This window comes from Tachysurus vachellii, chromosome 2 (genome assembly GCF_030014155.1).
Source record: "Tachysurus vachellii isolate PV-2020 chromosome 2, HZAU_Pvac_v1, whole genome shotgun sequence".
NCBI lineage: Eukaryota > Metazoa > Chordata > Actinopteri > Siluriformes > Bagridae > Tachysurus > Tachysurus vachellii.
The window spans coordinates 21,396,955-21,411,124 of NC_083461.1; the positions used below are offsets into that span (position 1 = coordinate 21,396,955).

Consider the following 14,170-nt stretch of genomic DNA (forward strand, 5'->3'; position numbering starts at 1 on the left):
AGATAATGTGAGAGAGTGGAAAATGGTAGAGGAAGCAAACAGACCCAACGGGATAGAGATGAATCCATAAGAACTTTATAATATCTAAGAAATATTTTTCTATTTTTTTTTTAACTCAATACAGATAAGTTACAGGTGAAATCCCTAATTTAATGAAATATGTCTGTAAATATGACTTCATAGATGATTTTTGTGCTGTTACGTGTTTGAGTAGACTTGATTAAAACTTTATTAATCAAACCGATAAACCACAGACTTCACAGCAATTGCAAGCAGCACATTCCCATTCACAGACTCCTGCTCTTCAATGAAACATACTTATTACAAAGTCTCCATCCTACCACTGTGATGGTTATAAGGTTTGTATACTTTTTGATCTCATGGTTTTGTCTGGATCTTGCTTTGGTTGTTTTCTCTATCATGTTTAGCCTGTTTCACATTTCTGAAGAATTCCTTGTCCTTTTGGCTCATTTGCCCTCTAAGCAATTCTGCAATTGCATCCAACCATCTAAAATTCATAACATTAAACATACTGATCAATACTTCATAATAATATAATGTCCTCAGAGACAACACTTATAGTCTGACAGTCAGTATTTATACAGGTTTACACAGTCAGACACTTAAAGTTGATCTTCTGGGCTTCTATTTCACATTATTAAAATTACCTGAGTAATTCATATCTCCAAATTTTGGGTTGAGACAGGGATTTTCAAGAACATCAGGAATAATGCCTTTAAACCTAAGCAAAGATTTTGTTGTTGTAAATACAGTTTAAAGCTTAAAATGTGTGAATGCACCTAAAAACAAGCTGAATAATCTTACATTAGTATTACAATAATCAGCCATTAGTATAGTCTGCCTGAAGCCTTCTGAGGCCATTGCCTCCCCAAAGCTTTTTAGGGCATATAGGTTTAGCCCCACCTCAGCTCAGGGGTCATTTTCAACAGCAACCTGGCACTTCAAAATATTCAACTTTTTTTTTTTTTTTTTGTGTGTGTGTGTGTGTGTGTGTGTGTGGTATACACCCAGTTGGAAAATAGTTCATTTCCTGTGAGGGGGGAGTCTGAATCTTTGCCAAGTTCTGAAAGCTTTTACAGTCAGTTATTGGTCCGCTCCAGAGACAATTTCATAGCAGTTCAAAGTTTAACTTTTACCAGGGACAGTCTGGAAATACATGAGTTTAACAGAAGTAAAGATTCTAAAACTAGTAATTGAAAAGATTTTCAATCTTCACCATAATTCCATGATACAATGGTTAAAAATCCCCAAATGCACTAAATGAAAAAGAATAAAAGAAAAGATGATGCAAAATTAAAAAAAAAAAAAAAAAGTAACTAAGTAAAAAGCAATAGCACAAATAAAGAAACCATTTACAAGATTATGCAGGGTGAACTGCTGGATGAACTGCTAGTGCAGGATCTTGTCACAGCCATGCCATTTATTTATGTTACTTTGAATACCAAGAGTTGTTTAACTGGTGTCTCTCTGTCTCACACACATACACACAAACACAAACACACACACAATTCTGTTTACAGTAAACAGTAATAAAAGACAGTTCACATCCAGGGTAAATTTTATTTAGTTCTAAAATTAACCACAGCTTTACCTAATTATCTTCTGTTCACACACTTGGCCCTCTCTCCACTTTTCTCAGACGATCCCTAAGCCAAAACAGATGAAAACTTTGGAATTGTGAAATTTGGTTTTACGTAATAGCTCTGCAATTCTAATAAAGAAGCTGCAAAGGAAAGACAGTAAGATCAGAAAGTTGAAGAAAGAAGCAAGTTGCATCTTAAATATCAATAGAACAAAAGAACATCTAGAAACATAAAAAAAATGGACAAGAAGGAAGAATCAATGAGTTATGAAGAAGCCATCAACAAAGCGGCCAGTGCATTCTATCGTTTTCCTCTGGCTGATGTCCAAGGCATACCTCTTATGAGCTGGATCGCTCAAAACTGGAGCTCCATTTGGGCTTTCTGCCCAGATCCATCAGATTTGCTCATCTCCACTTACCCTAAAGCAGGTAAAAAGACTGAGGCCTCACAAATAATGACAAGTTTATGTCAATCTGTATGTAGAAGGCACTGTTTCTGGAAGCTTCAGGAATTAATGATGGATTTAATTCAGAATGTAACACTCATAATGTGTGCATATAAATGCATGATAATACATCTAATTAGAAATTCATAGGACATGGTGTTATACCATGTCTGTGGTGTAAGACAAATAAAACGTGTCGTTATAGAAATGTTCTATAACGACACATGTTTTATTTGTCTTACACCACAGCAAGCTACCTTACGATTACAGTTGATTATTGACACTAAGCATCACACATTTTAGAAATGTATAGGTATATTTAATGTTGTGAAATGCAGGTTTGCACAACAGGTACAACCACTTGGGGCCCCAAACTGACCTGAACACTTAGACAAAGTTACAGCTGGGATCTGGGATCACTAATTACATTGGTAGAGCAGTCCTCCCCAATACTTTTTTACATTTACTGTACCACAGAGCTCTTCAGTTGGAAAAAGTTACTCCAGATTGCTACAGTTTCAAAAATGCGACAGTCTGTGAATGAATTAGTTTCAAATACATAGAGGAAATTGTTTATATGGGTAACTACAGGTTAGCTGACACTTTAAAATATTCAACATTTTGTGTGTACTGTATGTGTGTGTGGTATAAATCCAGTTGGAAAATACATAATTTCCTGTAAGGAAGTCTGAATCTTTGCCAAAGATCTAGGAACAATTACAGGCAATTATTGCTCCACTCAAGCAACTCTACTTTTACTGTGGCCAACCAGGATATCACTATGACTCCTGCCCTGAGAAACCCAGCCAAAGCACTGCTTAGGTGAGCCTGAACTCTTGTCCCTACAGTCTACAATTACCAGTCAGGGTCAGCCATTTATCTGATTCATCGCCAGGTGAAGGTAGAACACCAAGATGGCGGCACGGCAGTAGCACGTAGCGGCCACTCCGGATTCAATATGGAGCTATTTACGTTTTTTACGGTTTTATTTACTGTACATTTTTTAGCCCAACTATTTCCAGTACATGGACACCAGAGACTGGAGTGTTCATGTATACAACCGCCAGAAACTAATACAATACAGAAATCATGCAACAACCAACCCGCACGATGATGTGCTGGAAATGCTTCGCGACCCCGGCTTGCTGCAGAGACCATGCCTCCAGTCCTCTGCGTCGCCTGACACTGGAGACCAGGATAGGGGATGCCGAAAGCGGTGCTCGAGGAAGCGGAAGTGCGGTAAGCAGGTGGATGTCCATGCTAGGCTAAAAACAATCTGTAGCCGGCCGGCTCTCCCATCCATTCTACTCTCCAATGTTTGCTCCCTGGACAATAAACTGGATACATCCGACTTGAACGCACTACACGGCGAGAGTTTAGAAACTGCTGCATCTTTGTTTTCACAGAGCCGTGGCTCAGCGACAGAGTTCCGTACGCTGCCATTCAGCTAGATGGGCTCACCTCATTTTGTGCCGACAGAAATGCAGCTCTGTGTGGTAATACTCCCGGTGGTGGTGTATTTGTTTACATCTACACGGAATGGTGTAAGAACTCTGTGCTTGTTTCTAGTTACTGTTCATCGCTAGTGGAGTTTGTGAATGCAGGCCATTTTATTTACCACAGGAATTCACCACTGTTTTCATTACCCCCCCCCCCCCCCCCCCCCACACACACACACAGTGCTAATGCTAAAGAGGCGCTAAGTGAGCTATTAGCGATCTGCAGAATGTTCACCCCAACGGACTGTTTATCATTGCCGGAGATTTCAATCATGCAAATCTCAAATCAGTGATCCCTAAATTTCATCAGTATGTGGACTTTGCAACAAGAGGGGAAAACATGCTGGATCTTGTGTACGCAAACATTCCTGGCGTGTATCGTTCGGAGCCCTGACCCCACCTCAGCTACTCAGACAACATCTCTGTTATGCCAATTCCAGCAAACAGACCACTCGTCAGACGCTCTAAATCGGTTCTGAAGCAGGTGAAAACCTGGCCAACAGGAGCCACCTCTGCTCTTCAGGACTGCTTTGAGTGCACTGACTGGAACATCTTTAGGGAGGCTGCAACCAACGGCAACTCCATCAACTTGGAGGAGTATATGGCATCAGTGACCAGCTACATCGGCAAGTGCATTGATGATGTGGCCGTCTCCAAGACCATCACCACACGCTCCAACCAGAAGCCGTGGATGACTGCTAAAGTGCATGCGCTGCTGAAGACTAAAGCCCTAACCTTCAGAACAGAGGACAGGTCCGCCCTAAGAACAGCAAGGGCCAAACTCTCCCAAGCAAGAGAAGCAGAGAGAAGCATCAGAGAAGCAAAGCACGCACATGCCCAGACAATCCACAGCCACTTCCAGTACAGCGGAGACACCTGGCGCATGTGGCAGGGCATACAGGCGATCACAAACTACAAGACAGCTTCACCTGCCTGTGATAGTGATGCCTCCCTCCCAGATGAGCTGAATGACTTCTACACTCGGTTTGAGGGGCAGAACAACGTAAAGGCAAGGAAGACCATCCCTCCCCCGATGACCAGGTACTCTGTCTATCAACGACCGATGTGAGATTTTCAAATGGCGGTTGAAGACCTACTTATTCAGGAAACACTTCAACTAGTACTTCTTTCCCTATTTTTTGCATTTATAAAAAAAAAAAAGAAAAAAATTTTCATTGTGGCTTTTAACAATGTTTTAAATTTGTGGTATCTTAAGTATTTAACCTAGTGAACCAGCATTAATGTATCCAATAATAGAGATTTCAGCACTTTTGTACGTCGCTCTGGATAAGGGCATCTGCCAAATGATGTAAATGTAAATGTTAATGTAAATGTAAATGTGAGGGGAACTCTATGCAGAGTTAACCCACGGAAGGCTGCTGGACCAGACAACCTGATTGGGAAGCTGAGCATGCTGGGACTGAACACCTCCCTCTGCAACTCGATCCTGAACTTCCTGACTGGGAGACCTCAGTCAGTCCGGATCGGGAACATCATCTCCAGCACCAAAACATTGAGCACTGGAGCCCCTCAGGGCTGGGTGATCAGTCCACTGCTGTTCACTCTGCTGACTCACGACTGTGCAGCAATTCACAGATCGAACCATATTATCAAGTTCACAGATGACAGAACCATGGTGGGTCTCATTAGCAAGAACAATGAATCAGCATACAGAGAGGAGGTGCAACAGCTAACTGCCTGGTGTAGCGCCAACAACCTGTCTCTGAATGTTGATAAAACCAAAGAGATGGTTGTTGACTTCCAGAGAGCACAGAGTGACCACTCTCCGCTGAACATCAACGGATAATCTGTAGAGATCATAAGGAGCACCAAATTTGTTGCTCTTCATCTAGCGAAATATTGTCTGAACATACAGTGTTTAAACTGGTTGGCGCTGTTTCTGTCTATTGTCTTTTGTGGATTGTGCACTGTCATGTCTGTCTTGTTTGACTAGTCTTGCACTGTTTGCACCAGGTTTCACAGTTGCACTTTAGGTGGCTAGGACTACTTACCAAGTCTTTAGCTCTGTCTTTGTTTTGTCTGGCACCATGGTCCTGGAAAAACGTTGTCTCATTTCACTGTGTACTGCAACAGCTATATAGTTAAAATGACAATAAAAGCTTCTTGACTTGACTTGACTTGCTAAAACTCCATTTACCCACTGTACCCTGAAGATCACAGTGAGGACCATCAATATATAGGGAATGGCTTTTCCCAAGGAGTACCATTATTTCAAAGTTGTTCAGTAAGAAATGTTCTACATCTTCTGGATTATCAAGGGGGAAGAGTGGAAGACAGCATTTCATGCCACAAGGCCTGACCAAAACACCCATGGTATTCTAGTCCTTTGTGAATGAGATATTCCAAGATCTATTAAACCACTGTGTCATCATTTACATCATCAACATTCTGATTTATTTCAAGGCCCATAAATCCCATGTTAGCCAAGACTGCATGGTGTTAACCTGACTGCTACATCAGCTCTTCATCAAGGCTGAGAAGTGTAAGTTTCACCGGGACATTCCTGGGTTATGTAATCAGCTGCCTGGAAGTAAAGATGGACGCCAGCAAGGTATGGGCAATGATGGAATGGCCTACCCCCTCAAATGCTAAGGTGTTCTAAAGATTCCTATGCTTTTGAAATGCTTCATTTATCCCTGCTGAAAAATCCAGCATAAACCAGCATGAATTCCATGCTGGTCCAGGCTGGTTTTTACTGGTTCATGCTGGTATAGTGCTGGTATAATGCTGGTCAGTGCTGGTATAGTGCTGGTATAGTGCTGGTATAGATGGGTGGCCAGCATAGTCATGGTGTTATCAAGCAAAATGGGGCTGGTGTAGCTGGTTAACCAGTATGATCTTTCTGGAATGAGCTTTATGGGAACAACCTTTATTTTTGCTTGTGTATGTTTCTATGTAACACATTAATATAAGATTAAAACCCAATATATTGGAATATATTTAATTATAAGTGTGTTTTTCCTTTGCTCCCTCTTTTGAATAAAGAACTGAAATAACAAAGCTCAAAAAGTTATGAATAACAAAGAATAAAAACATTTAAAAATCGTTCGTTAGGGATTAAAGTGTCTCCACAAATTAAATATATCCATCCATCCATCCATCCATCTTCTACCGCTTATCTGGGGCCGGGTCGCGGGGGCAGCAGTCTGAGCAGGGACACCAAGACTTCCCTCTCCCCAGACACTTCCTCCAGCTCCTCCGGGGGAATACCGAGACGTTCCCAGGCCAGCCGAGAGACATAGTCCCTCCAGCGTGTCCTAAGTCTTCCCTGGGGCCTCCTCCCGGGTTGGACATGCCCGGAACACCTCCCCAGGGAGGCGTCCAGGAGGCATCCGGAACAGATGCCCGAGCCACCTCAGCTGACTCCTCTCGATGTGGAGGAGCAGCGGCTCTACTCTGAGCTCCTCCCGAGTGACCAAGCTCCTCACCCTATCTCTAAGGGAGCGCCCAGCCACCCTGCGGAGAAAACTCATTTCGGCCGCCTGTATCCGGGATCTTGTCCTTTCGGTCATGACCTAAAGCTCATGACCATAGGTGAGGGTAGGAACGTAGATCGACTGGTAAATAGAGAGCCTTGCCTTGCGGCTCAGCTCTTTCTTCACCACAACAGACCGGTATATCGACCGCATCACTGCAGAAGATACACCGATCCGGCTGTCGATCTCCTGCTCCATCCTTCCCTCACTCGTGAACAAGACCCCAAGATACTTAAACTCCTCAACTTGAGGCAGGAGCTTTCCACCAACCTGAAGGGGACAAGCCACCCATTTCCGGCTGAGAACCATGGCCTCGGACTTGGAGGTGCTGATTCTCATCCCTGCCGCTTCACACTCGGCTGCAAACCATCCCAGTGCATGCTGAAGGTCCTGATTTGAAGAAGCCAACAGGACAACATCATCTGCAAAAAGCAGAGACGAAATCCCATGGTCCCCAAACCGGACTCCCTCCGGCCCCCGACTGCGCCTAGAAATCCTGTCCATATAAATAATGAACAGGACCGGTGACAAAGGGCAGCCCTTCCGGAGTCCAACATGCACCGGGAACAAGTCTGACTTACTGCCGGCAATGCGAACCAAACTCCTGCTCCGGTCATATAGATACCGGACAGCCCTTAGCAGAGGGCCCCGGACCCCATACTCCCAGAGCACCCCCCCACAGATCACCATGAGGGACACAGTCGAATGCCTTCTCCAGATCCACAAAGCACATGTGGACTGGTTGGGCAAACTCCCATGAACCCTCCAGCAACCTGGTGAGGGTATAGAGATGGTCCAGTGTTCCACGACCGGGACGAAACCCGCATTGTTCCTCCTGAATCCGAGGTTCGACTATCGGCCGAATTCTCTTCTCCAGTACCCTGGCATAGACTTTTCCGGGGAGGCTGAGGAGTGTGATCCCCCTGTAGTTGGAACACACCCTCCGGTCCCCCTTCTTAAATAGCGGGACCACCACCCCAGTCTGCCAGTCCAGAGGCACTGTCCCCAGCCACCACGCGATGTTGCAGAGGCGTGTCAACCAAGACAGCCCCACAACATCCAGAGACTTGAGGTACTCAGGGCGGATCTAATCCACCCCCGGTGCCTTGCCACTGAGGAGCTTCTCAACCACCTCAGTGACCTCAGCTTGGGGGATCGATGAGTCCTCAACTGAGCCCTCTGCCTCTGGTTCCTCAGCGGAAGACATGTCGGTGGGGTTGAGGAGATCCTCGAAGTACTCCTTCCACCGTCCGAGAATGTCCCCAGTCGAAGTCAGCAGATCCCCGCTCTCACTGCTTCCCCTTCCTGAGGCGCCAGACGGTTTGCCAGAATTTCTTCGAGGCCAACCGATAGTCCTTCTCCATGGCCTCACCGAACTCCTCCCAGACCCGAGTTTTTGCCTCTGCAACCACCCGGGCTGAAGCTCGCTTGGCCCTCCGGTACCTATAAGCTGCCTCCAGAGTCCCCCGAGCCAACCAGGCTCGATAGGACTCCTTCTTCAGCTTGACGGCATCCCTTACTTCCGGTGTCCACCACCGGGTTCAGGGATTGCCGCAACGACAGGCACCAGAGACCTTACGGCCACAGCTCCGCGCAGCCGCGTCGACAATGGAGGTGGAGAACACGGTCCACTCAGACTCAATGTCTCCAACCTCCCTCGGGATCTGGTTGAAGCTCTGCCGGAGGTGGGAGTTGAAGATCTCTCTGACCGGAGACTCTGCCAAACGTTCCCAGCGGACCCTCACAGTACGTTTGGGTCTGCCAAGCCTGTCCAACTTCCTCCAAGGCCATCGGATACAACTCACCACCAGGTGGTGATCAGTTGACAGCTCCGCCCCTCTCTTTACCCGAGTGTCCAAGACATTCGGCCGGAGGTCAGATGAAACAACCACAAAGTCGATCATCGACCTCCGACCTAGGGTGTCCTGATGCCATGTGTACTGATGGACACCCTTATGCTTGAACATGATGTTCGTTATGGACAAACTGTGACTAGCACAGAAGTCCAATAACAGAACACCACTCGGGTTCAGGTCGGGGGGGCCGTTCCTCCCAATCACGCCCCTCCAGGTGTCACTGTCGCTGCCCACGTGAGCGTTGAAGTCCCCCAGTAGAACGACAGAGTCCCCGTTCGGAGCACTTTCCAGCACCCCTCCCAGAGACTCCAAGAAGGTCGGGTACTCTACACTGCCATTTGGCCCGTAAGCACAAATAACAGTGAGAGACCTCTCCCCGACCCGAAGGCGCAGGGAAACGACCCTCTCGTTCACCGGGGTGAACTCCAACACCTGGCTGTTGAGCTGGGGGGCTATGAGCAAGCCCACACCAGCCCGCCGCCTCTCACCGCGGGCAACTCCAGAGTAGTAGAGAGCCCAGCCTCTCTCAAGGAGTTGGGTTCCAGAGCCCAAGCCGTGCGTGGAGGCAAGCCCAACTATATCTAGTCGGTATCTCTCGACCTCCCGCACCAGCTCAGGCTCCTTCCCCCCCAGCGAGGTGACATTCCATGTCCCTAGAGCCAGATTCCGTGTGCGGGGATTGGGTCGCCGAGGCTCCTGCCTTCGACTGCCACCCAATCCACATTGCACCAGCCTCTTACGGTTTCTCCTGCAGGTGGTGGGCCAACAGGAGATCGGCCCCACGTCGCTCCTTCGGGCTGAGCCTGGCTGGGCCCCATGGGGTAAGACCCGGCCACCAGGCGCTCGCATGCGAGCCCCAACCCCGGGCCTGGCTCCAGAGTGGGGCCCCGGTTGCGCCATACCGGGCGACGTCATGGACCTTGCTTTGTTTTTCTTCATAAAGGGCTTTTGAACCACTCTTTGTCTGGCCCGTCACCCAGGACCTGTTTGCCTTGGGAGACCCTACCAGGGGCAAAAAGCCCCAGACAACATAGCTCCTAGGATCATTCAGGCACGCAAACCCCTCCACCACAATAAGGTGGCGGTTCAAGGAGGGGTAAAATTAAATATAGTAATACCAAAAAATGTACCACGTTCGCCTCACACCTCCAGGGTCGGGGTCCAATTCCCGCCTCCGCCTTGTGTGTGTGGAGTTTGCAAGTTCTCCCCGTGCCTCGGGGGTTTCCTCCGGGTACTCCGGTTTCCTCCCCGGTCCAAAGACATGCATGGTAGGTTGATTGGCATCTCTGGAAAAATTGTCCGTAGTGTGTGATTGCATGAGTGAATGAGAGGGTGTGTGTGTGCCCTGCGATGGATTGGCACTCCATCCAGGGTGTATCCTGCCTTGATGCCCAATGACGCCTGAGATCCCGTGACCCGAGGTAGTTCGGATAAGAGGTAGAAGATGAATGAATGAATGAATACCAACAAATGTTGACTTCCCGGGCTCCATGAGGGAAGCAGCATATAAATCATACAGAATGATGGTTTTTGAAATAGTATAAGTGTATAAGTATTAGTATACGTAAGTGCACGTGTTCCAGATCATCTTGTTTTTGCCACCATAATTAGGATTTTGTTTTGGTGTAAATAAAAAGCTTCTGCTTCTACACGACGAATCTGCTGATCACTTGGAATCAGAATGTTTGCATATGTGAGGATGATGGCTGCACGCCATTTGTTTCAACTAGCGAAATTAAGGACTTGGCAAATGATGGCAAATGTCATTGTCCAATAAATATATTTAAACAAACTTTTATATATATATATATATATATATATATATATATATATATATATATATATATATATATATATATACATACGTGTATATAAGTGTATATATATATATATATATATATATATATATATATATACATACGTGTGTATATATATGTGTGTGTATATATATATATATATATATATATACGTATATATAAAGGAAGCCATGTAAATGATAGGAATATCCAGAATGTTTTTCTTTATTAAAAAGTGAATTGCAATTCTCTAGAAAGTTGTCTTGGTCTTTATTTAACTATGAATATGCACTAAGAAATGTGATCTGTAGCAAATGGGTTTTGTTGTGGTCTTGCTGGGATTATACTAGCATCCAAAAGACAACATATGTTGACCAGCACACCAGCATCCCAAGCTGGTCGGCCAGCACACCAGCATCCCAGGCTTGTCGGCCAGCACACCAGCAGCCAGCACCTAATGCTGGACCAGCATACCACCATCCCAAGCTGGTCCCAGCATGCAAAACATACCTTATGCTGGACCAGCAATGCTAGCAGGGATATGTTTATTTTGAAACTACAGCTGTATTGCAGCACTCCTCACAGCATTACTATGGGGCAAATCTAATAATCCTTACTGGTCTGAGATTACCCAAACGGCCTTCAAAGTGCTCCCATCTTGTGTCACCCTGATGCCAGCATCCCTTTCATAGTTGTAGGACTGGGGCCATACTGTACCAGTGACACAGCACTCCCAGCAGGCTCTTTCCCTGTGTTTGCTTTTCTAGAAAATGCTGGCAGAAACAAATTGTGATGTAAGGAACAGGCAACCACTATCCACAAAAGAAGCCTTAGAGTAGTAGCAGCACTGGTAGGAGGGGCCCAGCATCTATTTCAGGTCATTACAGACCACAAAAATCTGGAGTACATCAAGACTGCCAAGTGATTAAATGCCCCTCAAGCCCAGTGGGTGCTCTTCTACACACATTTTAATTTTACCATTATGTATTGACTAGGATCCAAGCATAGCAAGGCTCATAACCTAAAACAAAACCCAGTACTCAGAACACAATCTCCCGCCCTCCATTGTCATAGCACCTGCATGCTGGAATATCATAGAGGAAATTCAATGTGCACAGCAAGCCAAAAACCCACCTCCCATGTGCCTGTTGACAAAGCAGTATGTGCCTGCGCCAAAAGACCATTCAATGGATGCACATCTCCCCTGCTATGGATACCTAGGCATACACAGAACAACCAGGCTTGTACATGTAACCCCTTTTTCAGGGTTAAACTACAACATGTATAGAAATGGCGCAGCAGGAGCCTGGATTCTCAGCGGTGAAATGGTGAACTGGCTGATCTCCCTGTACTTATGTAGAATTACTTAGTATTTGTGGTGGTTAACGAAGAAACTCCATTAATATCCAGTAGCGCGGTGCCTCCACTGGTGATTACTACACTTACTGATAGTGAGCAGTGCGTAATGTATGTCACCAGAACATGAAAATACAGTAACCGTACAATGTCCTAAACTTGGTGTGCGTGCGCGTGTATGCATGCGTGTGTGTAGGTGTGCGTGTGTGTGTATGTGGGTGTGTGTATGTGTGTGGGAATGAGTTGCCACTACACCCAGTTATAATAACATAGAAACAAATAAGAGTTTATTACTCATTTACTGCAATAATCAGACTGCAGCTTCAATGTCAATGACTTCAATGACTTCAAATGAAATAAAAAGATCATGTAAAACAATGCCTTTGGATATCAAATAAACAACAAATGTAATAGTCTCAAAACGCTTGTCGTTGGGGCCCGTTGGTGCACGTTATAAAACTCACCAAGATGAGTTCAATAACTATTTTTGAGCTTATCACTCACTACTTTCCAATCCTCTGCTTCACAAAATGTCCGTCCTCACGGCCGAAGCGATGTCTCGTGGTATCCTTTAGCCCTCGAAACTCCAGCTCACCAAACGTGGCTCACAATCCGTGTTCAACGCGATGCGCGAGCTAAGTGTTATTAGCATAAGCTACCAGGTACGAAAACCATCCGCTGTTCACCGGTGAGACCTCGATGTTCACGACCGGCGCCCCTCAGTTTTTAGAGTCAAGAAAAAAATGTTCGACCTCACACAATTAGAACTCCTTTTCGTTATCAAACAATTCACTTTTTTTTTAATATGGTTTCCTTTCCAGCTCACCCCTCGTGCGCACTTCCTCAAAAATTTCTCTCACTTCCCGGGCTTCCTCGTTCTCTGCCCCGCCCCCCTGCATTCATTCGCAGATGCATCCAATTGACTCAAACAACAAACTTGATTGGATGATGTACACAGTCCCACATCATATCAGATGCTCAAAACTGCAAAGCGTTCATGTACATTAAAGCAACTGCAGCAAATAAACATGCAGGGCAACAAAATTGACACAGTTCAATGCTGTCATCCATACCCCTACTTTACAGGTGCTTACATACAGAACTGGTAGCCCTCACTAGTTACTAATGTTTTAAGGTACAGTACATCAAGGCATGTTCTATCAACGCACAAAGACACCCTGTGGGTGACCAGCCTGCTCAAACCACTCCCTGTACCTCAACATGCATGGTCCCACATACTATCCTGGACTCCCAGAGGAGAGGAGGCCAATTCCAATACCTCAAAGACTGGGAGGTGTACAGCCATGAAGAGAGATCCTGGGTCAATGCTTATGATATCCTTGAATCTTTGCTTACTGCAGATGTCCATATGGAACACGCAGACTGACTGGCTCCAAGACCCAGGAGGCACCCTAGAAGGAGAGCACCTGATGTTGTTCCTTGGAGCATGGATTCTGCACAATCTCTGCTTCCTGGTCACACCATTACTCACCATTACACACCATTACATTACTCTGGGTTTACAGACATACTGTATAAACCATGTTTACAGTACTTACCAGCACAAAGTATAGTTAGCCCAGCTGCCTACCAAGCCTTTCATTGTTTTCATTGTGTTTTCCTGTCTGTGCATTTTGAGCCTGTTCTGTTCTTTGATTTTGTTGAATTTTGGATTGTGTTTTTGGATTTTTTGCCAAGCGGATTAACTGCATAAATTTCTGGAGTTTTGCTTGCTTTTTGATTGTTGCTTTGTGTTTTAAAAGCACTGCACATGGATTCCACCTCCAACTGATCATTATACATATCTGCATATGTCTGCTGTATCTCTTTATCATAAACGGTCAGTGAAGAGATTACTTTCAAATACACAGAGTGAATTGTTTACATGGGTTTCTACGGGTTAGCCAACACTTCAAGACATTTTGTGTGTGTTTGTATGTGTGTGTGTTTTTGCTAAAGTTCTGGGAACATTTACAGATAGATATTGGTCCACTTCGAGAAAAAATGTAACTTGAACCAGGGACAGTGTGGGAAGACATGATTTTAACAGAAATAGAGATTCCAAAATGAGAAAAAGATTTTCCATCTTCAACATAATTTAGTGAATTAATGGTTAT

At 45.3% G+C, this 14,170-nt stretch overlaps 1 protein-coding gene across 1 annotated transcript in view; it reads left to right on the forward strand.

Annotated features, from left to right (window-relative positions):
• Nucleotides 1-1,712: 1,712 nt before the first annotated feature.
• sult1st6 (sulfotransferase family 1, cytosolic sulfotransferase 6) overlaps nt 1,713-14,170 on the forward strand; it is a 28,392-nt gene continuing 15,934 nt past the window's right edge. Inside the window, exon 1 of the mRNA XM_060863801.1 lies at nt 1,713-2,032. Within this exon, the coding sequence (XP_060719784.1) occupies nt 1,843-2,032 (190 nt within the window). The 5' untranslated portion in view covers nt 1,713-1,842. The remainder of the gene's footprint in view (nt 2,033-14,170) is intronic.